The sequence below is a fragment of the Styela clava genome, chromosome 3 (genome assembly GCF_964204865.1).
Source record: "Styela clava chromosome 3, kaStyClav1.hap1.2, whole genome shotgun sequence".
Lineage (NCBI taxonomy): Eukaryota > Metazoa > Chordata > Ascidiacea > Stolidobranchia > Styelidae > Styela > Styela clava.
The window spans coordinates 24,984,351-25,001,256 of record NC_135252.1 but is presented as its reverse complement, the minus strand read 5'-3'; the positions used below and the strand labels follow the sequence as shown (position 1 = coordinate 25,001,256).

At 36.3% G+C, this 16,906-nt stretch overlaps 1 protein-coding gene across 1 annotated transcript; it reads left to right on the top strand.

Moving 5' to 3' along the window:
- Window positions 1-3,684: 3,684 nt before the first annotated feature.
- On the top strand, window positions 3,685-16,487 carry LOC120342382 (uncharacterized). Its single transcript, XM_039411190.2, has 12 exons — window positions 3,685-3,775; window positions 4,977-5,065; window positions 8,068-8,221; window positions 9,206-9,285; window positions 9,905-10,153; window positions 10,609-10,714; window positions 11,497-11,760; window positions 12,554-12,739; window positions 13,285-13,483; window positions 13,950-14,058; window positions 14,393-14,575; window positions 15,041-16,487. Exons 1-12 carry the CDS (start codon window positions 3,730-3,732, stop codon window positions 15,212-15,214), a joined length of 1,839 nt encoding a protein of 612 aa, XP_039267124.2. The 5' UTR covers window positions 3,685-3,729; the 3' UTR covers window positions 15,215-16,487.
- The last annotated feature ends 419 nt before the right edge of the window (window positions 16,488-16,906 follow it).

The following is a 16,906-nucleotide window of genomic DNA, read 5'->3' as shown; positions in this document are numbered from 1 at the left end:
GTACACTTTCTTGAAACGGTAAGCAATTTACCGCCAAACAAAAACACTCGCACGAAGAAGCACTTGAACGGCAAGACCGGTTTCTCAACTCATAATTAATCACGTCATGCGAGCACGCGCCAGAGGGTGTATCGCTCATGTGTCAGAACAGGATTAGCGTTTAAAAATATTGTTGAATTAAATTGAAATTCGAGAGTTATTAGAGTCGCTGTAAACTTTAGAATATTTGATTTATTCATTGAATTACTCTCAAAAGTCATTTGCGATTTTTTATTATCCGCTTGAAAACACACACAACACGTAAGAGGGTCTTCAGGTTTTTGATTAAAGACACAATTTTAAAAATTTAGTAAAGTTTTTTAAGAATTTTGTGCATGTAAAAAAACCTAATATTATTGATGATGTATTTGTTCCGAATATATTCATCGGCCCATGCACTAAAATTTTGGGTGGAATACCTGATGTTGTCCCATGGCCAGTTTTTATTTTTTATCTTTTTTTATCGTTTTTATCTTCATTAAACTAGGTTATTTCCTTTCTCTGGTTCATTAACTTATTCTTAACTAAGATAAAAACAGACCAGAAATTAATCGCGAGGTAACAGGATAGCACAAAATTTTGGGACCTCCATAAGTATGCGCACCAAGATGTCGCACAGCCTGTACATAGTATGTGTGTAGGATTAGGATTCAGGTTGTGCGACATCTTGGTGCGCATACTTCTGGAGCACCAAATTTTGTTATGGATTTACAGCGTCTTGTGTGATAGGGAGATTCGCCATATTTCTGAACCGATAATAGATGTATCCCTCTGAATAGATTGCAAAAATGAATGAATTCTATTTTTGTATTGGGGTCTAAATCTGTGAGGTTGAAAAGGCCGCTTACTAGGAATCCAAAAAAAAAAAAATATTTATGATAACTACTAAAATGCAAAAAGTTACTGAAATGCTATAGAACCAGTAGTGGGATTCAGCCGGTTCGCACCAGTTCTATAGAAACGTCTCACGGAATTTTATCAGATTAGCGAACCGGTTAGCATTATTGGTTACTGTCAATGTTCTGTTTGTAACAGAATCGGCTAAAAATATGACTTTTGTGAAGGAACGGGCTGACAAAAAATTCGGATCCCACCACTGTATAGAACGCATAAGCAAATACCGATGAATGTGAGACTTTGTGGAGTTTCAAGTCAACATGGTAAATATGTATAAACTTAAAAGATATATTACTACTATCTGTGTTAATAAGACATTACGGCTGGGTAATATGGTCCATTTAAATGATATTATGACGTCGCATTGTTTATTATGACGTATATTCAAATTGCACTCGATTTGATGTTCTATATGCATCCCTGGACGTGGATCTGCTTTTGATTATAAAGTATAATATAACAATATCCGAGTCGTAAAATCCGCATATTATTGTGTAACAAGAGTTAATGTCACGCTCAAGTGACTTTGATGAAGCGCCTGGGGCGCTAAACTGGATAGTTTTGTCGTCTCGTGTTAGATTAACCCGTTATATGGAAGCAATACCGAATATAGTAATTAATTCGCCGGATGCGGTCAAAGTGTTAATTGCACACGTATATACCTGTTCTTATTAAGTTGTTTCCTTTGTAACGCGAAAGTAAAAACTAGTTATTGCCTCATAATAGTTCTAATGCTTTAGTGAGAGATACGCCTATTTTGTCACAATATGTTTGCAGTTTTGATTGTTTTTCAGTTCTAATATACAGACAGCTTGTGCATGATAGTCTTGTCATAGTTTTATACGAAATAGTTAAAATATAGAAACTCTAGTTTGAACACATTTGAAATTAATGGTATTTGAGGAAGGTGTATTTTCTTGAATTACATAGAATAGTCACTTTGGAAACAGTATCATCGAATTACTTATGCGTGTTACTTACAGGCCGGATATGGAAATAAATTTGCGTTTGTTTACAGCAGAATTCTTGGGATAACGTAGTACAGTGCAAACGCATATAAAAAGATAAGTGAGCAAAATTTTACAGAACGAAAATATTAGAAATTTCGTAACTAAAATTCCATATCATTTTAATAAGATATTAAAATAACCTTGTATGTGGCTGTTCGATAACCACTTTGGTTCCCCTCAGTTCCTCTTCTCCATTACCGGATGAAAAAATAAATGAACTTGCTTGACTTGAGTAGGCTATATTTAGTTTTGCGTAAGCCCAAGTAAAAGATTTCGAAATCACAGTTTGTTATGTAAAATCTGACGTTTTTGCGGTGAATTCTAAAACGTGATTTTAAAATCTTGAACCGCATAAAATAGTTATTTTAAGCTGTGTAAAACCTTAGAAGGTTAAGTAGTCAGTACTGCGTAAATACATTTGTGTTAGTGTGCAGCAGGACTCTTGAATCACGTAGAATGGTAACTTTATTCCTTGTTACAGCATCTTTGCATTATACGCATACGTATTCACCAGCCAGAACAAAGGCATATAAGATGTGGTATTCCACATATTCTACGTATGTCGCGCCCAAAATTTAATTTAAAAAATATCAATTTACAAAAACTCGAATACTTGGAATACAGTCAGTCAGTAGTTTATTTTTCACCAAACTGAAAATACTTTTGAGGCGAACGAAATCTAGGAATAATAAAATGAAAATGGCATTTCAAGGTGAATGGTGACGCGGAAAAACCAATTTTAGTTATCGAGCAGCGACATATGTGATAAAATTCTTACTTTGATAGAGGTTGGATAGAAAAAAAGTCAAACAGAATATAAATCAAAAGATTAAAGTCAGAATACTTAATCCGGTAATATTTCAAAATTTAAACATCAATCAGGTATATCATCAATCTCTACCTACTAACGCATTCAGCACCTCCATTTTTATAACTAGTTTAAGTAAGGAGCTACTGGTCTTTTAGTGGTCGATTATAACATTGGTCAAAGATGAGGATTTCCTAAACCTTGACTTACGAGTCTAATCAAGCCACGGATCATTGAGTCGAGTCAATCATCGAGCCAAGTTTCATTGGTGATAAGTTTTGATCAGAGTATGATTATAGTATGACTATGATATATGTCTAGACTCTGGAGTTACTTAGCCAAGACTTTTAAGGTGGAGGAGGGGGTTCTGAAATTTCTAATAGCCAAGTTAGACCGCCGGAAAACGTGGGCTTTCAAAGTTCTTCAGAGTCTAAAAAACCTTTTGAGCAACAAAAAATTGCTATATATGATACAGAAAAATGCTTTGCTTTACATTTCAAAAAGGGTACGTTCCTGAATCAAGCATTCCTAACGTCGTAGATGATGCTAGTTTACATTCAATGGTTTCTAATCTCGGCTCCACCAAAGTAAATTTCAGTTCAGAATTTCATCTAACATACACGACGTATTTTAGGTGATAATTTTCTGGCAACCCAGTTTTGGGTCGCGTCCCATGAGTTGGGAATCACTGATTTTGACAACAGAATGCTACAAGGGTGGTATTAACTCCTCATCCTTCTTATATGCATTTGGGCTGCTGAACAAAAAGCAAAGATGCTGTAAAAAAAAGGGAACGTGACTATTCCAAATCGTTGTAGCGGTTCACTAGTTATTGAAGAAGTTTAACTCTGCCCAGATGTGAACTACAAAAATGTATTTGTATTAGTATGCGACAAGAATTGCATTTATAGTGTATTCGTAATATATATTTCTCAGCTAGCCTAAGTAAATAGGCCAAGACAACCAATACGCAAGATGGCGCCAAATCCATTGGAGATTAAGACATCGGAGGTTAGCGGAGGTGAATGCAAGATTTATTATTACTGATGAATATGATCTCAATTATTGAATAAAAATAGCTTCAATATAATCGTTGAGCGTTTTGTTTCTACGACATTTGAAATTGAACATGGGTATATCGACATAATTTCATTAGTCTCACGTTTCGCCTTGGCTTGTTGAGTGTGGAAATGGGATTTCTCAGAATTCAAAATTGAAACCTTGAAAATAGTTTGTTTTTTGCATTAACATATTTTCGTCTACGTCTGAAATTTTTCATAACAGCGCTTACGGTCAACGAAACGATATGTCTGGTCCACCAATTAGGAAGGTGTTTCGAGTACGTCTGAATTTCGTGAATTTGTGATTTTTAAATTAATGAACGGTTCGACTACGTCTGAAATTTTCCATACTCGCGCTTGCGTTTAACGAAACGATATGCCTATCGAAATTGTATATTTATGAAGTTTTGCCATATCATCGGTTCGAGGACGTCTGAAATTTTCCCACCATTGAATCCTTATTTACTCGCAATTCGATAGTTTCTAAAATTATATACTTGCCCATTTTGTATACGCGAGTTTTGATTTGGGGAACAAACTTTGTTAAAGCATGGTGCTCAGAGTTGAATAGACTCAGTCGAATTCTTCGCGATTAGATATATATATAACCTTTCAGAAAATTGTTAGACTGGGACTATGTAAATGAGTTAATCGTAAAAATGAACTTTCTGAAATTAAATCTCTTTCTCTCCCTCTCTCATTGACTTACTTATAAGGCCTTTAACAAGCCATTTAACTAGACTTTAACTTAACATTTATAAACCAAAGCCAAGTGATCTGATAAAACGGGGCTAAATGAAGGTTGCCAAAAGATTCTCCCATGAAAAATAATCAATCATATAAAGTCTTGTATTCAGAAGGAGAAGGGACACAGGGGTGTAACCAAAATTTTTCGAGGGGGGGGGGGTTAGGGTTGTCTGGGTCGTGGGTTTTTATATGAGCCCCGGGGGCCTAAAAACCACTGCGAAAAAATTGAAATTGGTGAAGAGACATTCAAGACTCTAGTTAAGTCATTGACGGGGTCTCGCTGGCGACTAGCTGGTAAAAAGTTCGAGTCATTTCATTTAAATGGCTCATGCTCTCGCAACACTGTTTATTACTGCTATACAAAAACCATCCCATCATCAATCTCTCAAGATAACTCATATACATTACTTACAGAAGCAGAGAAACCTGCCCCAACCGAGAATGGAGCAAGCGGCTTCAGCGACGATGACGTAGATACGGAAATTGAAGTCACACCGGAAGAGGTGAGTGTTTAAGTTTACGATTTTGTTTTGGCTTGAAATCGATTGTCTGAGTTGATAAAAGTTTGCTTGTACTCATCCTTGGAAAAAGTTTTCCCTCTATCTGTCAGGGATGCGGAGTTGGAGAAATTTACAATTCATTTTTGCGACGACTCCAGGCTAAAAAAAATTTTTTTCTCCTACTCCGGGTTGTAAAACCCCAACTTAGAAAATTGAAAATACGAATCCCGCTCTGACTAAGAGCAAAACGTGTCAAACTCCACAGCTTGGCTTATGCGCAGTAATTTTGATCAAATAAAGTCGTTGAATGGTAGAAAAAGCTGTTACGACATGATAATACGCAAAATTCTGGCACTTTTTCAGCATCGCCAAAAATCACGAATCGGGCCATTTCGTCTGCAATTTCAACCAAACTATGATGAAACAATTTCATTTAAACCATTTGTTATTAGTATTGTTATTAACGTGAGAAAACTAGCATATTTGAAATGAAAGTTTTGCTCGCTCTCCAGAATAAGGTTTTGCTCGCTCTCCAGAATCCTCCATTTTTTATTTGTTTGTATTGTCATATTGTGGAGTTTTCAAAATAAACTATCTATCTATTTATCTATGAACAACTCGATCATTGTGGAGATAACAACTAGCTTAGTAGTCGCGATGGGCTGATGGGTTAAGCGCTGGAATTAACTGTTGAGATTATAGGGTAATATTCTCTGGTTCAAATCACATCCCCACTACCTCACACAGGGTGTAATGATTTGGGTAGTCTTGAGTGATTCAAAATGAATTTTTGTGCAGATCTTTCTTTGGAGTGAGACGAAGGTAAAGTGTCTTACAAAAAAACGTCTCAGAACGAAACAATCCAAAAATATATTTTCTAATCAAAAACCACCAACGAACGGGCAATAATATCAACGTTCTCAAATATCATTGTTGCGTACTGCTATGATGTATCACAACACGCAAGTAATTCTCCGAGAATTCTCTCCGAAATTCTGTTACAACCGGTTCATCAGATTCTTATCGGTAAAGATAATTAACTAACTCTATCGAATTACAAGACGAATGTTGTATAGCTTCGGGCGATTCGTCTTCTGTACAGTCCTCAACAAAGTAATATTACACCAGATGTACTTGATTAAACTAGACATCAAAATATTTTTTAAGACTTGATGGTAAACGTGGTAATCTAAGCGTTGAGAATACACTTGCTTTAGCACCTTGGCGCAGGTTCAAATTCTGTGATATAAGTATGTGGTAAAGCAGTGGTTCCCAATCTTTTTTGCTTCAGAATCACCCGCAGACCTCAACAGCATACAATATGTACCTAATTGAATAATACATCAAAATGTTCTCAGTGGCTCGACGGTAAACGCCTCGCAGTAAGCTAAGCGTCAAGAATACACTCGTCTTAGCACTCTAGTACAGGTTTAGTATGTTCTAAAGCAGCGGACCTCAATCTTTTTGCTCCACGGCACTTAGCATATCGCAACAGCGTGATATTATACCAGATGTGTTGAATGAAACATCGCATCACAATTAAACAAATCGTGGTAAGCGTTGAGAATACACTTCCCTCAGCACCGTGGTGCAAGTTTGAATCTCTGGGACAGTGGTTCTCAGTCGTTTTCGTTAGTTTAATTATATCTCTACCGTCGCCTATGTTGGAATTTTCCATTCCGCTACCACTATGCATAAAAACTACTTTATTTATTCAATCTTAACTGGATGCTAATGTAGTGTTACGCAAGTAGCACTCCCACTTTTGGTTAGTTCAAGTAGTTTAGTATATGCGTATAAATAATGGCTTCAGCAACTATAGTAATAAAAAACTATAGAATTTTAGTAATACAACTGCAAATACCAAATTGAGAGGCAGTGCTGGGGCGACTCTGGATATAAGACACATAATAAATTGCTTTGATCGGGGTTTTGCCGTACATAGGCGCACAGCGAGGCTTCAAGACGAAACGGTTTTTGAAGCTATACTTTTTTGACTGTCGTGAATAATTTGTATTTTTATTGCTTTTCGGTTTGATTAATAAATAAAATCTTTCTTCCACCTGATTTAGACCGGCAACCGACAGTTAACCATATGAGTTAATAATCAGCCTTGAATTAAGCTTATCGGCTTTCTCTACCGGGATAAATTTTGCACTTTTCAAACTTCTAAGTCGCATAAGTTATTGTACATATACCAATTCAGACCATATTTGGTTTGGTAACCTGTGAAACAGTACAATTCATGTCATGCCAAACGTTATTTCCAAGTTATACAGAATTCTCTACCTCATAGCTGCTTTTCTTATCTAATTGACATGAACTGCTTCTAGTTCCTTTTTCTGTCTAGTTGATAGAATACAGACATAATCAAACTACAATCTGGCATCGTATTCTTGAGCTGCTAATAGAATTCAGATATTCGTAGAATGGCTTCACACCGTGATTCAACTCGACGGATTCCCTTCCCACGAGATAAATAAACAACTCCAATCTTTAACGCATTACACACGCAAACACGTTTGCAATCGCAATTCTGATTACATCGAATGCTTCCTCAATGAAATAATTATGCGCGAGAAGATTGCTGGACTGGTGGTTTACGTTAACATCAGTCGGTTGTGTCATCACCAGTATGCTCTCAAGAATTTTATTTTATAGTAAGAGGGTGTTTCCAAATCTAGGGGGTGGTAGGTATTTATCCATTAGCGATAAAAATATTCGTAACTTATAAAAACGTATTACGTATATTTGACTGACCATCTGCAATGGTATATTCGGCACTTTTTGGATATTCAAATACCATTATTTTTAAGTTAGGAATTAAACTGCGGTGTCACACTTCAAAATTAGGAAGGGGGTGTTTGAAATTTTTGAGGGGAGGAAGAAGTAGAAATCGCTGGCTTTGCCATTGAAGATAATAAATGTGATGAATAAAATTAAATCCCAGTTTTTTCGCCGAGTTTAAATTGTAAAATAATATCATATGTATTTATCTTATTCAGAATTCCGAGAAAAAGCCTCGTAAAAAGAAGAAGAAATCAGATGAAAATAATAAAGAAGGAAAGAAAGAAAAACAGGAAACACCTGAAGAAAGGGAGGAACGCAAGAAGCGAAAAAAAGAGAGAAAATTGGCGAGAGAAGCAAAAAAGAAAGAAGGTAAGTTGAGCCAGCATGAAATATATTAAGGGGAGTGGGAGTAAATTTTTTTTCTTTTTGGTGTGGGGTATTGAGGTCGGCCCGACATTTTTTATATTATTTATATTATGCTCCAAACGAAGCTCTATGCAAGCGGCTACAGATATTTATTCGAACCAAGCTAGTGCCGGCAGCGAAAAAAAAACGCCACAAGGAGCGCGATTCTGAAATTTGATGGCGTCATCGCACACAAAAATTGAATCCCATAGAATTCACAAAAATGTTTGAAATAAATAAAAGTAATAGCCTTATAGCAAAAAATACAATCTTCAACCACTTAAATTTCAAAGCAATTGGCCCAGTAGTTGAAGAGAAAAGCGATTTTTTCACAACAAGAAGAAGAAACATAACAAAACGATCCACGGGTCCACTTAATACCAATGAGCCGGATGATGACCGAACATTCTGGTGGGCAGGAAATGCATCAAACTACTTAGTTCTCTATGATTATATTTCAGCGCACGGGTGCCGACATATGCCAGATATATATCCTATTTTCGATGGTCAATTTTCCAAGTAGCTATGGGAGAGGAGTGGGGGTAATAAGATAGGGGCTTCTTGACCCCAGTCTATTACAGCAAAGAGTAGGGAAATATGCATTTGAATTGGAAGCTGAAATATAACTATTAGTTATGACTCAATTATTTCTTGTGACTAAATATTTCACGACAGATTGGAAATTATAGGAAGAATATTCAGACCTCCTGAAGTATGCGCACCAAGACAAGCTGAACTCCGCTTGTGTACCAGGTTAAGGTTCAGGTTATGCGACATATTGGTGCGCATACTTCAGGAGTACCGAAAGTTCGTATATCCAATTGTACGTCTTGAAAAGTCGATTGGGGTAAATGTGCCCCAGTTAAAAAAACCTGCTGTAACCTATTTTGGAACTAATCAAAATTGTCCATCATTTTTAAATTATTTAATATTATTTATTTTATTTAGTTGAAGACGTTGATCCACCACCGTATTCTCCGCCACTTGACGACGACAAAGAGGCGGCAAAGAAACCCAAACAAGGGAAGGTCAGTATCATAAAAAACCATCATTTGCGACTAAGTCAACCTAAGACAACTTATTGTCGCAAAAAATAGCTTTTCTTCGCAACCAAATGTCCAACCTAATGATTTCATCGTTGTTATGGTATTTTTCTTCTTGTTGTTGGAAGATTCGATTTCATTTTTCGCTAAAGGCTATTACTTTTATTAAATTCAATAATTTCTGTGGGTTCTATGAAATTTATTTTTGTGTACGATACCCTCGTCAAAATTGAAAATTGCGTTCTTTGTGTCGGTCACGCGCTCTCTATCTGTTGGCCAGCGGAAGTTGTGAAGACTGCGGTACCTGTAGTCTACTATGAAAGATTGTATACCCGTTCGTTTTAGTCTACGTGTCCATATATTTGAGCATCGCTCTATTGTATTACACATTGCTTAGTAATGCTCACCATTTCTTTATTTTTCCAACCAGGCATATGAGGCCAAGTTTCCCATCGCAAATCTTGCTGATTTTTATATTGGATATGCAAATTTATATACGATTTTCTGGGTGATTAGTTTGTTTTGTCATGTGATTAGTACATTTCATCAGCTTTCCTTAGCCATAATAAATATGAAAACTCATTTTCACAATTTTCCTTTTTAGAAACAAAAGCTGAAATCACAGTTCAGCGATTTGATGGACGCCCCTCTGCGATTCGCTTTTGGTATTCTTGTTTGCGTCATACTGCCTTTCAGCATTTACGCTTGTGATGTCATACTCAGCGTGAACGTCATAGATAGAGAAAGCTATAAAGGCGCGATCATCTCTCCTATAAACAATATGTCTCAGCTACCGATGCCTGAACTCCTTGTCGGCCAGAAGTATCATATTCAGCGGACAATATTTATGTCGGTAAGTCGAATTAAAATTAATCTAATCTAACCAACGAAGCGATAAATTACAGGACTGACATATACCCGATGGGATAAGATTATTCTGTCCAGCCACGCTCCAATGATTTTTACCAGTGAAAGAATTAACGATGCAAAAAATAATTGACAGCATTGACATATATTTGTTGGGATGAAATTATTCTGTCCAATCACGCTTCAATGATTTCTACTAGTCACGAAATTGAAAAGTTGAACAAACTATAGAACTCGAGTTCATAGACAAATATAGAAACTCAAGGTAATGCCTTTGCATATACCAATCAATTCAAGTCCGAAATAGAAATGTTCAAAATGTCTGTATACCTATTACCCACACTTTAATTTATCTATTCTATATCGTACTTATATTAAATAATTAGCACTGAATAATAGAGAAACAAACATGGCATCTCATTTTGTTATAATCCTTCACAGATACAAATCAATTCAAAGCCGAAAACCAGATATACCAGGGCAGTCGGAGACGAACCAAACATTGTTGATGCCGCGGTAGATCCTTCAGTGACTCCAGCCACATCTGGTAAGATATTTGTTGCATCACAATACACGAGTCAGATACGCATTTTCAAGTTTTTCACGGGTTTTCACAGTTTTTTGCGCTATTGTAGGTTTTTAGAGTTTTTCACGGTTTTCACTCTTTTTGCACGCTTTTGCAATGTTTTCCCACTGTTTTTGCACCCAGAATCGAATCGAATATTTTTTTCGAATCGAATCTCGAATACTTGGAAGATATATAATTGTATGTGACTTTTTAATTGTAATGGGTCATTCAGACAAATAAATTATTGAAAACATAGAATTCCTCACCCAGACAGTTCGTTGAATTTTCTTGCACACATACGGAAAAGATCTTTGCCATAATTATCCGTATTTCAATAATCGAAGTGTTGATTTAAGATAATAGCCCGATAAGCTTTGCTAATCTTGTACTGTTCAGTAATAAAGATTCGCTCGATTTGAAATTAGTTTGCATTCATTTGCAAACATTTGATGGTTTTTCTTCATAAAACACTTGGTATTACAGTGCAATCTATAGATCAGAACTTCCCAAAGTGGGGGTTGCCACCCCATAGGGAGCTGCGCAACGATTTTCAGGGGATACGAAGGGCTCGCTAATTCTACGCAAAGTACTATATCTATTGCACTTATTACAATATTGTACAAAATTAAAGTCTCGCCGTAGAATAACGTTTTTCCTAAATACAAGTGTAAAGTGTGACGTCAACAGCGACGTAATACTATTTCTTAATCTGTATTTGCCGAAGCGTAACATTTCGAATTGTAACTAATATCTATTTTAAGTGAGCACGGAATCAACCACAACAACAACCAAAAAAGTTGTTGCACCACCTTCAACTACATCAGAAAAGACTCCTCTAGATGTTACGTCATCAATGACGTCATCCACAACAACTACGACCGCAAAATCTACCACTACAACAACGTTGAAGCCAGTACTGGTTGCTAATTCAACGATTCTTTCAACCAACGATACGATTCTTGCTACACAGGAGCCCCAGAACACAACGATTCGGAGGAAACCAGCAAAGTTTATTCCCCGTCCAGGTACAGATTAAATTAAAATAGACGGTATTTCCGTAGTATGTGTACCAGGTTAGGGTCTGGTCATAATTATATTTCAATTTTCTATATTTTAGTACTATTAAGAGTTCGGGTATTGCCTGTGTTAGCCAAGTGAATATACTCCTGTCCATGGGTTTCAGTCTCTTTACACAACTTGATATAAAGTAGGCAAACAAAATTAGTTGCCTCCATATTGGTAAACACACTTCTGGAGCGCCAAATAGACCGGTGAAAATTCGCAAAGTAACTTTTCCGTCACGAGCAAAAATGCTAATTTTCTATTCCGCTTTAAGTTTAATCATTTTACTTTGTATTTGTATACATGATTATGTCTGCAAGAGTAAGAAAAGCTCAAGAATACAGATTAAAACAAACTGGTGAAATTCGCAATAAACCCTTCTGCGAGGACAAAAATAAAATACTAATTTAATTTCACATCAAGTTTAAACTGCTAGCGCTGTGTCTGTGTACTTGATAGCGTTTAAAACATCTCGTTGAGCTTTAGCAGAGCTACACATATTTCAATAGTTCTAAGACTGTAAATATATGAAATGGTTTATAGGAATTCGACTTTTTAACTAAAACTCTAGCCCTAAATGAATAATTACTAATTTGTTTATTTAAAAACTTGGCGGAGTGTTTTTCCTAACTCTCCCATTTTTGCGTTAGTGGCGTGAGATTGGTACAAATGATCCAAAAATTCTTGCACGCGCCAAACAACAACAGTTTAGGAAACCGACCTTCAATTCAATAAACCATCGTTTTATTTCACCAGGCTTCCGTTTCACTACTTTGAAAACAACAACAACCGAGAAAGCCAACGCAACACCAATCGACCCAGATATTTGGAAGAGACAAGATGGCGAATTCTGCAAAGGACTTTACTATTTCTATGATCTGCACATGTCGTATGCGCATGAATATGGGTCGGACTGGTTTGAAGATGAGTCTTACTCCGCATGTAAGTGTTTAGAAAGCAGCTTGGTGTAGAAGTTCCTAAACTAGTGACTTTTTGTTGGCTCGTGGCTTATTCCGAAGGATTTTGGCACTCGTGGCGATGTACGCATTGCACACATTCCAAGCCATCTCTATTTACTTTGGTGAAATCGAAGCAAAGTGAAGTCGTCACATTTCATGAAAATATTAGAAATTTGAATATATTTTTCTGCGTCTACAATGTATTTACGACAGCTCCTTCACAGTTCTGTGTAACTGTAAACTAAGTTTAACAGGTCAAAAAGCCTGTCAACCCACTAGGGTTCATTGATACATTCAAATGCCATTGTAATCAAACAATTCATGCACAAGGAAGTGAAAACACTGTATGGAATAATCTTATCAGGTCATGAAACCTGGGAAAACAGAGAGTTTTTGTTATGGGAAAATTCTATTTCTGGTTCATCCAAAAATAGTATCAGACCAGGCGTCAGTTTTGTTCGGTGTGCAGTAGCAAAAACAAAAACTCACGACAATATTCTTTATAGAATAATCTATTTTTTTTTTCAGATCAAAAAGAGCAGACACTCTTCTTTATGTTTACAATCATCGGTTTCATCTCGCTTCTGATTGGTTTAGGACTCCGTTGTGACGTTTTTCTGACTGAAGAATGGAGTTCATTCATTTTAGTGAACTTGTTCCTGTACTCCATTTCAATGGCGGTCACAGTCGCTGTTTTTGCGCAAGAGTCATCAGAAGGTGGTTTGAGGTGAGTGCATTTCTAGCTCTACAACCACCCAGCCCCGATCCGCGAGGATTTCGTGCCTGGCAGTATATATTTTTGAACTTTTTTCGTAACGATAGGATAAAATTTTCCAGGCGTTATACGAGGAATATCCTTGACCGGCTGATTTTAATCCTTATGTCATGATTAAATGCAGAGTGGAAGCGTTCATCCAAATAAGGTTTTAGTAGCCAAATAACTATTAGTTGTAAAGGTGTTTCACTGCCGAATATTTGTGTTTTGTAAAACTATATCCAGTATTTATCCGGTCTGCAGAACTAAAAAAGTTGCATCATGCATCATCAATCACGTAATACAAGATTTCTCATTTTTACCTGCAGAAAATAATTTAGAACTATATCCGGGGGCAAACAACTACTGAAAACTCCCATGGGACAAATACTTTTTTCATCATAAATAAGAATAACGAATATCTAAACTTTTGATTCAGGTGTGCAACATGCCGTTTCACCACTTACTGTTCGGATATCGACCCCTGGAATTACCACACCCATTGGCCCGCTGAGCCAGACACAATACAGTGGTCTATGGTGGCGCTGGTGAGTTTTTTTTCATAGCCAAGGAGGTATTGAGGCCTTGTTTAATAGCATTGTTTTTACAGTCAACATGTAACAGCTACATGTTTTAACTTAAAATGTCACACAACATAAAAAAATATTATTACGTCACTGATGAAGTGATACTTTACACTTGCATTTAGGAAAAATTTGACCTAGACCATATAAATAAAAACCAGTGGTTTATCTGATAGGTTTAGAAATTTGAATAAATCTATGGACAATGGCTTTACTGCCGCCATCAATTGACGTTATTTCCTATGATATGACGCATTTACTGACGTCATAGTTACATCAACCATTCTTCTATTTTTAGATAAGTTTCATTTTTAAACTGATCGATTGTTACGCAATCGGTATCGTGACCTTGAAATTCATCCTTGACCTTGCCAACGACCTCTGGTGGATCACGTGCTTGAAATTATTCGGTTGGTTGATCATGTTCCCTCTGCTTATTTTCACCCCGATGCTCGGAGTCACTCGCTATCTCGCTTTACCAGTAAGTAGTGTTCTTGTTTGGAAAAAAAATAATTGTCGTCATGACGTCATGATATATTATGTGTCTTTGAGAGAAGCATCTGAAAGATATTGAGGGAAAATGACGTAATACACAATACATGACGTCATGAAGCGATATATGTGGACACAGCTAGAGAGAGCACTCTTACAAATAAACATAGGTGGAATAAGTCAAGCCATTTGAGCAGTAAAGATAGTTTTGCTGGCGCAAATGATCATTTTACGTATAAACAAATAAAACATAAACAAACAGAAAGAAAAAAATTCAAAAGAAACTTGTCCGAGTGGAATAAATTGTGTAAATAATGTCAAACAGAAAAATTTCGTTTTTTTGTTTGAATGATAGCTTTTTGCGTATCATTGCCGAATCAAGTCTTCTATTGCAGTTCAAACGTATAAGATATACGTGAAACATAGCATATAAACAAAAATCTTACTTTTCCAGGGCGTTTCACCCAACGACGATGCAGCTATGCTTGCTGTGGAGATCTTGTTCTACATCGGTGTCGCATTCTGGGCTTTATGTCTTCTCGCTCTACCTTTCTTCTGTAAGATGAGAATGTGTTCCGGATCAGATGAAGATGAGGCACAGGAAGAGGAAGATGAATACGATTACTAAATATGTATGACGTCAACAATTGATGACGTCATCTCACACGAATGTTGACTACGATATAAGAAAAGTGCCTGAAGACTTAAGCTGTTTAAAATTATAATTTTTGTATAATGTATGCTGATGTCATGTGAGAAGTGTTGTCATTTAACAGTTCACTGAATGACGTCACGGAAATGATGACGTCACGGAACAAGTGATGTCATTTCCAAAGTTAGTATGACGTCGCAAAACTAAGTTTCAATCTCACGATGACGTCATTTCCACAGCTACTTGCTGTCACAAAACTAATTTTGCCAAAAATGTTATAGAGGTTGTATATTAGTTATCGTTTTATCAAGTGTCACTAAATATTTGTGACGTTAGTTTGGTGACGTCATCAAAATGTCGTCAATGTACAAATTTTTTTGTGCTTTTCTGATGTTGGATTACTGAGCATTATATGATTGATTGTAAAGTCTTATATTTATTGTTTAATTTGCCAATTTTTCGCACCATTTAAATATAGGAATGCAGTGTCCTGCTTGAGTGTATTACAATTTTCGTGACTGAATATCACGGAGACAAAAGAAATAATTGTCACACCTTAAAGAACTGAACAAACAAAAAGGATTATCCAAATTTCTGTATTTCATGGTTGATGTAAATCTTTCAAATTTCCATATGGGCAATTTTTAGGCCTACCATACGTCTCGGTTTAGCCGGGACAGTCTCGGTTTTAGCAAGTTTATCCGCCGTCCCGGAGATATACTCAAATGTCGCGGTTTTGCAATATGCGAGTCATGAATAATTTTTCTATTTAATAGCATTACGAATTCTTTTTTTATCCGAGGCAACTGATTGGCAACTCATTTCACTAGTTCAGATAGAGAGAAAAATTGTTATGACATAGTTATGATATGAAGTATGAACCATGCGTTAATTTACCAACCAACTGTACTGTCGTGGTCATCAAAATGCCGGAAACAAAATGTTTTCTAATTAGTTGAAAGATTTTCATTATTTGAAGCAAAGACAAATAGAGTATATTTTAATAAATTTTATAGCTAATTTCGATGTCCGTACTCTACCCACGATGATATGGAAAGCGTTTAAACTATTACTAAGCCCCTGGAATTGAACTTCAGAATCTATATAATTAAACTCAAATCGTTTTCCCAGTTGAGCATGTTTCGCAGTATTTTAACTAATTTCTTGCTGTTTGGCTATTCATTATTATAGTAAATGTGAGTGAATGTATAAACTTTTTGCCTTATAGTAAATAAAAGCGTTAGATGAATTTTTCGTCTTGATTATTATCTGGTTTGCCAGCTAAGAAATTTATTGGTACCGGTACCCAATGAAGTGGTTAGACCAGCGGTGGGATTCAGGGAGTTACCACAGTTTAGGGCAGTAGTTCTCAACCGGGGCCCCTCAAGGCGGCCATGAAGCAGTTCATGGGGGGCCCGACACAAGGCTAATAATTTATCATAAAGCAACTGTGTTTGAATATATAAGTTATTAAGCAATTTCACTAGACTGCAAGATAAACTTCGCCATCGTATATTAGATGCAAAAACCTAATTGCAAATTTATAATGCCCGAAATACGAAAGAACGACAGTTGAGTTTGTCTTTACCAAAGTAAATCGAGATGGCAGAGAATGGGCTCAATGCCTGCATTGCTCTCTGGTAATGAGAAATGAATCATTACGTCCAT